Raw genomic sequence first — 12,370 nt, forward strand, 5'->3', positions numbered from 1 at the left:
TCACCGCACTGCGCTGCTATTGGCCAGTAGTGTCGTGGGCTGGTTCAGAGCGACTCAATTGGTCAGGTGAATAGGTGACCCGTGCTTGGGTTAAGAGAGATGACACGCGTCATCGATCTCGGTGAAAATGCACACGGAGAAGTGCAGTGGACTTCGAGTTCCCATCAAAGAGACTATGTTTGCAGTTCTCCTGTGCTATTAAATGGGTGAAAGGGGTAACGTAATTATAGCAAACAGTCTGGGTGCTGTTGCACTGTATTTTTCATAATGAATGGGATTTTTTAACGAACTGTAAAAGAGGTCATGAGATTAGTATCGTCAACTTTAGGTTGTTCAAAGGGATAGTTCATCAAAAAATGTAAATTCTGTCAATAATTACTCACCCTCATGTCGTTCCAAACTCGAAAGACCTTCGTTCACGTGCAAGTGACATCAGTGGTTCAACCTTAATGTTATGAAGCTACGAGAATACTTTTTGTACGTGAAGAAAACAAAAACAGGTGCTGCGTCCGAAATCGCATACTGCTTAAGAAGGTAACTTACTACATTTAAATATGAACGTACTACCCGACCGTTAAAAAGTACGTTCTATATAGTATGAATGGAATTCGGACGTACTACATCCGCCATATTGATGTTATCACGTGTCATGCGTCGTCACAACAGCGCGAAAATTTAAAGAGACTGCTCCACTGCACGAGCACCGGCAATGTTCGGCGTTTTAACGTTGATTGGACAGACAGCTCAGAGAAGGCGTCGGTCAGCTGCTCGCAGATCAGGCCTTTGTAGACAGCTTCTAGATTATTTATCAAATAACGTTTCGATTTACAATGTCATCCGTTTATTTAGATTGTGTTAAGCAAGTGTAATTTAATCACAGTAAACAACGTTTTTTCCTGAGGTACTTACACTTGAAATGAGCCGCGTCTCCACTTTCCGCCATTTTTCGAATATGACGCCTCATGGGATAGGAAAGTGTCCATAATATGCGTACTACAGAATTCGGGCGGAAGCAGTAGGTCATCCGGGTACTTCTCGCCTACTGAATTTCGAATACTATGAATTCGGACATACTACTCGCCTCGCATACTGTTTTTCTCGTACTATATAGTAGGGAAGTATGCGATTTCGGACGCAGCAAGGGACTTAATTTAACAATTTCTTCAAAGTCTTTGATGCGCATTTATAAGAATACCACGACGCAGGAGCTGGCGTTCTGACCCCAGATAATCAGTTCCAATATTTATTTTGTGAAAATTATTTATGTATGTTTACACAGCAGTTATTTCTGGTTCACGAATCTGATTGGCTGAAAAGAGTGTGATATTAGAGTGATATCAGAACTCCAACAGCCTTTTCACAGTTTGTAATCGTATCACTCCGCTTGCTGTACTTGCCAGTGTCATGGCGGATGCCCAAAACTTTTTAGAAACAGTAGTTTTTGTGTCACGGAATGTAGTTTTAAGAGGTTTTCATAAGAGAATGTACGTGTTTATAGTTCAAATAAGCGGTTTGTTGATACAAATAACATCTATTTGAAAATTTGCGTCAACATTTTTAGTAGGGTGACCACATGGCAACAGATCTGATCATAGATGTGATTTTCCAGTACAGTGCGGAAAACGTGTGAGATAGATACATTTTCTACTGACATGCTATGTAAATACTGATTACATCAAGAGCAAGGGCTGAACCTGCTGTGCGGTACAGCACCCTAGTTTTTTCGGACATGTGAGCTCCAGATCGTGAGTGGCCGCTCTGCACTCATGAACCCGCCCGAGAGCACCTCACCTCTGCCAGCTCTTCTGGAATTTACCGCTGGCTCTGATGTCACTGTAGTGGTTATACATGAGATATAATTTGTTATGAGTAAATCTAACAGGCAGTCTTTGGTCTCATTAATCTATAATTTGTTCCAAAAAAGATAGTTTTGGCAAAATCTCATGTTTATGTAAAATCAGTGCTGTATGTCAGAGCGCTGCCTTTGTACTTTACATCACATGTAAGCGAGAGAAACCCCTTTTTTATTGCGAGTTAAGAGAATCTACCTGCGAGAGAAGAGATTTGTGCTTGCATCAAACAATTTAATAAAATATGAAGAAAGTCACGTCTGAAAGCTGCCTCGATTTTTTTTAATTGGTTAAAACGAATGGAGAATATCGTGTTTTCCGTGTGCGGTCGACCATTTCCGTCGTGCGGGGCAAGGGCTGAACCTGCTGTGTGGTACAGCACCCTAGTTTTCGGACATGTGAGCTCCAGATCGTCAGCAGCCGCTCTGCACTCATGAACCCGCCCGAGAGCACCTCACCTCTGCCAGCTCTTCTGGAATTCACTGCTGGCTCTGATGTCTCTGTATTGGTTACACATGAGCTATAATTTGTTATGAGTAAATCTAACAGGCAGTCTTTGGTCTCATTAATCTATAATTTGTTCCAGAGAAGACAGTTTTGGCAAAATCTCATGTTTATGTAAAATCAGTGCTGTATGTCAGAGCGCTGCCTTTGTACTTTACATCACATGTAAGCGAGAGAAACCCCTTTTTTATTGCGAGTTAAGAGAATCTACCTGCGAGAGAAGAGATTTGTGCTTGCATCAAACAATTTAATAAAATATGAAGAAAGTCACGTCTGAAAGCTGCCTCGATTTTTTTTAATTGGTTTAAACGAATGGAGAATATCGTGTTTTCCGTGTGCGGTCGACCATTTCCGACGTGCGGGGCAAGGGCTGAACCTGCTGTGTGGTACAGCACCCTAGTTTTCGGACATGTGAGCTCCAGATCGTCAGCGGCCGCTCTGCACTCATGAACCCGCCCGAGAGCACCTCACCTCTGCCAGCTCTTCTGGAATTCACTGCTGGCTCTGATGTCTCTGTAGTGGTTACACATGAGATATAACTTGTTATGAGTAAAACTAACAGGCAGTCTTTGGTCTCATTAATCTATAATTTGTTCCAGAGAAGATAGTTTTGGCAAAATCTCATGTTTATGTAAAATCAGTGCTGTATGTCAGAGCACTACTAGCAATTTTTATGCTGGCTGTTGTTGTCATTTATTAAATATTATTATTCAGTAAATAATATTTTATATAAATAATAGTATTTAATAACAGTGTTTAGTATTTAGAAACGATGCGTTCGTGTTGGTGATTTTAGTTACATTGTTCTGTCATTAGATGGCGACAAGAGACTGTTTTCATGAGTCAGCAGTAAAGACTTTTACACTGAACATAAGTTAACGCTATAAACGGAAGTTATTTTTAGTGTCAACAACAGCTCAGCACAGAAAACAAATGAACTGAAGAGCAAAGTCACCCTTAAAAGATATTAACTTTACAACAAAGATAACACTTTCCTCAGCAGATATTCAAAACCAGTGTTTACTGTGAATATGAGACCAATCTGAAGAATGAATGCTGTATCAGATCCACGTATGTTAAATCACACTCACAGCTTAAAATAATTTGTAACCTGGCTGCCCATAACTTTTAAATTCAGTCAACTCAAAAAAAAGTCTATTCAACTTGAAATGTTAAATTATACTAAGTGACAACTTAGATATTTGATTTAAATCAACTTAAAATTTTAAGGAAGCTGGGTTACTTACCCATCTGTTAAGTTTAGCATACACAAATATCTAAGTTGTTACTTAGTACAACTTAACATTTCAAGTTGAAGCTTATTTTAGTTGACTGAACTTAAAATTTTAAGGCAGCAGGGTAACAAATTATTTTAAGCTGACTTAACAAATTGTGTTTTTTATTTTTTACAGTGTATGGGTCACCATACTTGGCCACACTTTTTCCTTTCCTTATATTGGTACGCTGTGATTACCTATGGCCGAATCACAGCCGTGCTGATATACAGCCGTATCTCACGTCTACTCATGTGATGTTGCTTATTTAGAAACTTTAAAATTAGATTTTAATTTTAAAATGAAGGTAAATAGCTACTGATGACAGAATATTTTATTATGCATCATTTCCAATTACGTTTTTTTCCTAGTGTTTTTGTAAAATTATGCAATTTGGGCCACATTAGGACTGAATTGACAAAATTTTCATGCAACTGATGCGTATATGCTGTTGAAAAATGTAGGAGAGATTTTTTGTGGCTTTAATGGACAGGACAGTAGAGAGATGACATGAAAGTACTGGGCAGAGAGAGGGGAGCGGGATCGGCAAAGGACCTCGAGATGGGAATCGAATTCGGGTCGCCACTAAGCACAAGGCTATCGGCACTGACAGGAGAGGTTATTTTTAGTCCTGAGCACAAAAAGTGTCCATGATTGAAACATCCATTTAAAAAGCTTCTGCTTTTCAAACAATGCCACTGTGGTAAATGATTTTAATACAGACTGAGGTACGTGTTGTTAACATTTCGTAAAAAGGAGAAATTCAGAATTTCAGATCTTTCCAAAACACTCCATGCAAATTCAGTCAGAAACAAAGAAGAAATCACAGTCTTTTCATAGCCCTTCATAAGCCTGGAGAGAGTATTAGTTTTAACTGTTCAAAAAAGCAGAGAAATGCAATTAAAAAAAAAAAAAAGAAGACTAAGTCATAAGTCCTGTGTGAGCCTTCCAGTTTACACAAAGGCTGTTTCACTGAAATGCTACATTTTAAACAACAAGTGCTCCTCAAGGAAAGAACTGCACTGCACAACATAATGCACTTGAATCCGGATAAAGAAGCTCTTAAGGTGGGTTTCTTAATAGGCACCTGCTTATTCAAACAGCAAATCCACAGCTGTTGTTACTAGTCCTAAATATTTCCAACCACAGTCCGTGGATGTCCACGGAAGTCCCTCTGATTGAAATTGTTACCAGCCTCGGGTGGGTTTCCAGGTGTCTATAATCTTCCCTTTAGAGTGGACAAAATAAACTGGATGCATCATAGCCGTAGCACAAGCCTGTCAACAAAACACACAAGCCTGCTCTTAATTTTTGAATGAATACATTTCATTGTATTAAAATGTGTAATGTTATGTTATGAATAAAAACAGACATGCAAATGCCAACATTGACAGATGATGTGGCAAGCCCTTATCCCTAGGCTATGTTCAATACAGGCTCACTGCATTGAGGATAAACAAAGTTTTTGCTGACTACAACATTTTTGGCGCAATGAATTCTTGGATATTTTTCCAAATCAGTCCAGGTCAAGTTAATAATTTTGTGTAGAACTGGAATTATGCACTTTATGGTAATATCACCGTTTACTGTACCGTGTTGATGTCCAAATTTGTGTCCTGAAGGAAAACAGTCAATGACTTCTGACGTGCAAGCAGTGGCTTAGTTAGGTGGAGAATGTCCTTTCATACAGTTGAATACAGTGTGTTTCTGTGTATTTTGTTTGAGGGAGATGGTTAGTAACTCACATGGTAAGGCATGAGTGTAAGGAGCGACCCTAGTGGGAACTGCTTGAAGTCCAGTTTTCCAGAGATGGGCTCCACCCTGCCGTGTTCCTGAGTCATAGACAGTAGTCTGCAAAACAGACGACACCCTTCATGCTATTTATATCATATGTTTTAAATATTTATTCACATGAATCACATTTAGATTATAAATTCAAATCATTCAAATGCTATGCTGACCATGCAATATCCAAATTTAGGCCAATAACGATAAGTTGATTTAAAGTTGTTTTGGCTAATAACTGATAAATGGCTGATAATAAAAATTGTAAAAACACTAAAAACTACAATCAGCCATTTTATATGCTGAAAATAAACTTAAGTGTAGTTTTTACTTAAAAAAAAAAATATTAAATTGGAATAAAAATAAGAACTGACCCCAATCCTTTGAACAGTGTAACAGTGGTAATGCAAAGGGAAATTAATAATAATAATTTTTCGCATTTTCTTTGTACTAAATAAATAAAATAAAATTAAAAATAAAATTAATTAAATTAAATCTGCCAGTAACTGAAAGAAAAAAAGAAAAGAATATTATATAAAATAAAATAAAAAATAAAATAAACAAAATAAAATAAAAATAAATAAAATCTGCCAGTAACTGAAAGAAAAAACATGATCTCTTACTTGAGTTCTGGGTGTCCTTCGATGATGGCATATCCTGTAGGTAAGCGCCCCCCCACCATCATGACTCAGTGCTGTCCACCCACAGTCTACAAGTAGCTGGTTCCTAGCTGGGTAATGACCTATGACCCGTGTCAGCACCCGTACTGCAACATCCTCCAGTCTACAGGACCCGATGAGGGACTGCTGCACGTCTGGATATGCAACGGATGATATTATGATTCAAAACAAACTGATACCATCACTACTTACAATGATTCGACAGGAGAGCATGGCAACACAGACCATAAAATACATAGTTCCCAGGATGCACCTCACTCAGCATGGCCATGTCTGGGACTGGGTGGCTACAGGAAGGGGTGGAGCCAATGCTGGATTTGGTACCTTGTATTCCAGCAGCCTTCAACCTATGAATAGCAGAAATAATGCCATCAATGCATATTAAGTAGGGATGCATTGATATTAAAATTGTGAAAATTACAATAAGCTCATGACAATGTTCATATTATGCCGAACTTCCTATATTAAAGCTTTACTAACAAAATAAATCAAAGATAAAACATTAAAAACTAAAACCAATTACTTTAAATGCTGCAAGTGAATTTGGACACCACCATTTCATAATATACAATACAAAAAAGTATACATTTATTTTTTGCTAAAGATTATATTTATTATTGTTAAATTATTAGTGTTTAAATTCTATGCTTTGCTGACTACATAAATAAAATACCAAAAAGTGATTCAATTATTTTAAGTGAATTTAAGTGAATTTTGACATGACAATATTATGTTCAATAAATTATATATATTTTGCTGATTATTATATATATATAAAATGTTTTGCTGTTTAAATAAAAACTACACTAAATTAAAATCAATTGTTTAAAATGTAAATAAAAATTAGTTTTTTACTAAAGATTACATTCATTTGTGCATTCTGCTGTCTAAATACATTAAAAATAAAACACTTAAAGTCTTTTTTAAGGCTACAAGTGAATATAGATGGCACAAAATTATATGTTGTACAATATAAAAACTTTTTAAAATTATTTTATTATTTAATATATATAAGGATTTTTTAACATTTTTACTACATAGTTCAATGTTGTAACTTAAAGTGTTTAAAATTTTGGGGTTTTTTTGCTATATATTTTTTTTTGTCTAAAGATATAAAAAATAACATTAAAAAATTAAATCAATTTATTTTAAATTTTACTATAAAAATTTATTTTTGCTTATTTTAATTTAAGTTTTGTTTTCATTTTTATTACATTTTTTTATCAGTGTTAAAATTTAGTTGTCTAAAGAAATTAAAAATAAAATATTAAAAATTAAAATCAATTTATTTTAAACTTTAGTAAATTAGACCACAATATTATATTATGTATAATATAAACAAAAAAATTCTATTTTTGGAAGAGATTACATTTATTACTATTATCAATGTTTTTAAAGCTTAATTTTAAGTAAGTGTTTGATGACATCAGCATACTTCTCCATGAACTGCAATGTAATTGTAGTAGTTTCCTGAGCGACGGCTTTGATTTGCTCCTCCCCCTGACAGGCGTAGGTGTTCCCACAGTGGGCGTAAATCCCTGTCAGCTCCACCCCTGAAGTCTCCGAGATCTCCTGGGCAAGCTGTAGCGCAGCTGGGTCACAATGAGGAACACCCGCTTTCAAAACAAAAAACAAAGCAATTCATCTTATTGCAGTACATCTAAAACCATGCTTTAAACATCTGGACGTAAATTTACTGAACTCCACCTTCAAGTGTTACCTCTCCCATTGTCACAATCCAGCTTCATCCACACCTTCCAGACTTTCCCCTGCTTCAGAGGTCTCTTCTTCAGTTCTTGTAGAGCGAGGCGATTGTCCACCACAACGTGGAACAGAGAAAGTCTCTCAGACAGCTCAGCACAGCGCTCCACTTTATCAAATGGCAAAGGATATGCGTATAGTATATCATCATAGCCGTTATCAGCATAGAATGACGCCTCAGCTAGAGTAGACACAACGATACAACGACGAGAACCTCCTGTCATGATGTCCGCACATTCCCTGAAGACAGATAATATTAATGATGAAAGAAACCATTTTTGCTCCTTTGTTCAAATATGTGACCCTGGACCACAAAACCAGTCATAAGTGTCAATTTTTCGAAACTGAGCTTTATACATCATCTGAAAACTGAATAAATAAGCTTTCCATCGATGTATGCAGCTATTTCAGTATGTGGAATCTGAGGGTGCAAAAAAAATCAAAATATTGAGAAAATTGCCTTTAAAGTTTTCCAAATTCAGTTCTTTGCAAAGCATATTACTAATCAAAAATTAAGTTTTGATATATTTACAGTAGGAAATTTACAAAATATCTTCATGGAACATGATCTATGCTTAATTTCCTAATGATTTTTGGCATAAAAGAAAAATCTATAATTTTGACCCATACAATGTATTTTTGGCTACTGCTACAAATATACCCCAGCGACTTAAGACTGGTTTTGTGGCCCAGGGTCACATATTTTGTTTTAACTTCTTCCAAACCCTGGTGAAAAAACCAGCATATGCTGGTAGGTATGTTTTGATGCTGGTTTAAGTTGGTCCTTTGCTGGTTTATGCTGGTCCTTAGCTGGTTTAAGCTGGTCCTTTGCTGGTTTTTGCTGGTCAAGGACCAGCATGAACCAGCAAAGGACCAGCATCCCAGCATCAAAACATACCTACCAGCATATGCTGTTTTTTTCACCAGGGAATAAATGGCCACAATCGGCCATATTGGTGGCACTGAATGTAAACAACGGAACAAATGAAACTTGCATATTTTGCTGATTATTACTGTTAAAAATAGTCACTTACTGTCATGTTTTGGGCCGTACTAATTGGTCAGACCAGGAAAAACATTTGGAGTACTATAGACTGCCAAAAGTTATAACAAATCAAGGAGAAGTGTTGAAAAAAAACTGTCTGAGGAACAAAAAGGCATTTGTGGTTGGCCAAAATGAATCAGGATTTTTTGTTCTTATCATTTCCAGTCAGACAGGTGAAATATCTTAATTAATACAGCTTGTTTACCACCATTAACTTTAGTTTGTCAAAATATTGCGCCCTTTTCTGCTTACTAAGTCCTTCTCTACATGATTTAGCAGCTTTCACACGTTTTTCCGTGGTTTAGACAGCTTAAATTAGCAGAACAACGTGTTCAGTAGTACATTATTCGTGCAATCCACGGTTGTTTACATTCGGGTATCGCCAATATAGCCGCGTATCCGGGTAACTGACCAAATCGTGATGTAAGCGTAAACCCTTTTTAAAAAAAAAAAAACTTTAAGTGCACTAAGTATTCAATTCTAAGTTACTAACATAATAAGTGCATGTAATAAGAATATTTTGCAAGCATTTCGAGAGTTTTCAGTTGTTGACAATGAATCTTACAGTGTTTTGTGTGTTTTCATGTGCGGTCGGAGCTGGACCCCTAAACTGTGGAAGCGCTCCTGCATTCCTTCAGCGTTTCTTTTCACTGTATCCAGGTCAATGACCAGCGCTGGAGTACAAAGGTCTTTGATGAATTCAACAGCAGCCATTATGAAAAAACTAAAAGAAATAAAATACAATAACACGTTTAAGCGAAATGTAAAACTGCAGATCTGCAAAAAGATGCAGACTGTGAAGATAAAGTAAATGCAAGTTAACATTATCATGTAAAGTAAACTCCTTAAAGTCTTCAATTCATGTTGTAAGAAGATCGAGTAAACATGAGCTTAATTTATTGTTAAAATAGCCCGTGTCAAATAGTTATGATAAACTAATGTTAAACTTTAAATCGCAGATTTTCTTTGGCTTACCATAAAGCAGCGGCTCAAATTCTGATCAATGAGTGCAAGAGTGTGAAGCCAGAATGAGCAGAGCAACACAAGACGTGACAAACTGCGGTTTTCAAACTTAAAGCTCCTAGAAAGATTTAGGGAAAATATACGAGTTCCACCAGAAGAAAGAAAAAGGTTGATTTTTTTTAAGCTAACAGTTTTTGACGCTTTTTGTTTCTCATAGACTTATTCATTTTTATAGGTCTAGTCTTAGCGTTTTTAGGAGTTTTTTATTAAAAAAATAATTATTATATTATTAATATTGTGTAAACTGTTAGGAAAACCGGGAACTAATATTTTGTAGGTTTACTTTAACTTCTGTATTTATAATTCTTTGTATTCCCTTGGTTGCACAAGTTATTCCCTTGAAATATATTATAATATGTAATATGATTTCAGGCAAGTTTTGTCAGAATTTATAATTATATTTTATACTACAGGGCTGATAAATGCTTATATGTGACCCTAGACCACAAAACCAGTCATAAGGGTCAATTTTTCCAAATTGAGATTTATACATCAGCTGAAAGCTGAATAAATAAAATTTTTGTTAGCACTGATGTATGGTTTGCTATAATAGACCAATATTTAGCAGAGATACAACTATTTTAAAATTTGGAATCTGAGGGTGCAAAAAATCTAAATATTGAGAAAATCACCTTTAAAGTTGTCAAATGAAGCTCTTAGCAATGCATATTACTAATCAAAAATTACATTTTGATATATTTACAGTAGGAATTTTACGAAATACCTAATGGAACATGATCTTTACTTAATATCCTAATGATTTTTGCCATAAAACAAAAATCAACAATTTTGACCCATACAATGTCTTTTTGGCTATTGCTACAAATAAACCCCAGTGACTTAAGAATGGTTTTGTGGTCCAGGGTCACATGTAATAATACATTATATACACAAGTAATATACACAAATAATACACAAGTAGCGATTATCGGGGTTCAAGCACTTTAAGGCATTTAAGCACATATGAAAAAAAGACATAGCCATCTCAACCTATGATTTTAAAAAGCATTTTTGGCAAATATAGGTAATCTGATTGCTTTTACGCACTGTTTTGTGCAGCGTTATCCATCTTTTTATTCAACGTAAAGGTAAGGGTAAGAATAACAACGTGCAGTAAACTCTGTGCTAAAAACCAGTGTGCTCATAATTAAGATAATACATTAATATAATATGGTAAGACACACCGATTTGCAATATCAAGCAGCAAAACAAGCTGTTTTGCTAAAAATAGCTGGATGCCTATGAGACCGGAAGCCAGACTCATAACATTTAGAAATGGCCACGCTCGCTCTTACAGGAAGAAAAAGGTGGAAAGCCTTTCTGGTGAATTTAGGAATGCATTGGCCAATCAGAGGCGTTAGATTAGTCAGCGCTGAAAACGCTGGAGCTGTTGATTGATGAGTGCACACGATCACGAATTCCCTCATCATAAACAACATAGTCAGTGCAGGTACGATAATAGAAGATAAAGTAAATAAAATATTAATTTTGTAGCTTCAGTGATGATAATAACGGGAATTTATTAATATAAATGCTGAGGCCTCCGTCCTTAGGTCTAAAATGATGTTGTAGCCTAATTATCAATGGTGTTGGATGACAAAAACAGACGTCTTTTAAGGATAAAAACCTGAGGAATGTCTTTAAATACAACATCTGAAAATTATTTGAGGTGTGGTAACCATAGTATAAGCAGAGTAACGTTAACTGACTCGTTGAATTATAAGAAAATGCACTTTGTGGCCCAGTCACCACGTCAGCTGTGCATTATTTTGTAATAATTCAACAGCCCGTCGTCAATTATTCCTTCCATATTGCATTTTTATTACTGATGCTTATCAGAAAAGGGGAAACTAGTCAAAATTTGTGTTAGATTTATTGTGTAGGTATACTGTTCAATAAACAAAGGAAGTATTCAGCCTCATCTTTATTTTGAATCTCAAATGCACTGAAGTAATGTCAGCTGGAATCTGCTCACATCTATTACATGTTCTTGTCACGTTCAAGTTCAAAGTTCAGTGGCAGTGAGGCTCAGACTGTATTGTGAAAGAAGCAAATGCCATGAGCATGAGAATACTGAAGACTGCAGGTTACATATACAGCACTCTTTGTCTTAATGTTATACATTAATGCATTTCAAACTGTCAACAAAACCTTCATCCCACATTCAGTCTCAGGATAATGCAGGTGATATAACTTTCAAAATATCTCCAGTATAGCACTTGTTTGGCTGAATATGTAATAGGCTATACAGTCAGTGAACATCAGAAAGTCTAATCTAATGTCCCTGATGAACTTTCTGTTACTCATTAAAGTGGATTATTTCAAAGTCAGTTAATCAAGTGGCTAATTAAGGCATGTAGTCATTAACACTAATCCCTTCTCTCCCACTTGGATAAAATCCTCAATTACCAGAGCCGTGTGAGAGTATCAGAAAGATCTTGAGACCTG

General features: G+C 35.9%; 1 protein-coding gene across 1 annotated transcript; it reads right to left on the reverse strand.

Moving 5' to 3' along the window:
* Positions 1-4,080: 4,080 nt before the first annotated feature.
* On the reverse strand, positions 4,081-9,957 carry zgc:162816 (uncharacterized protein LOC571260 homolog). The gene is given in 9 exon segments (XM_051122125.1): positions 4,081-4,905; positions 5,374-5,479; positions 6,037-6,081; positions 6,083-6,227; positions 6,319-6,440; positions 7,529-7,709; positions 7,814-8,094; positions 9,465-9,623; positions 9,875-9,957. Coding segments are annotated over 8 exon segments (1,119 nt in total). The 5' UTR covers positions 9,614-9,623; positions 9,875-9,957; the 3' UTR covers positions 4,081-4,815.
* Positions 9,958-12,370: the final 2,413 nt, after the last annotated feature.

This window comes from Labeo rohita, chromosome 11 (genome assembly GCF_022985175.1).
Source record: "Labeo rohita strain BAU-BD-2019 chromosome 11, IGBB_LRoh.1.0, whole genome shotgun sequence".
In the NCBI taxonomy this organism is placed as follows: domain Eukaryota; kingdom Metazoa; phylum Chordata; class Actinopteri; order Cypriniformes; family Cyprinidae; genus Labeo; species Labeo rohita.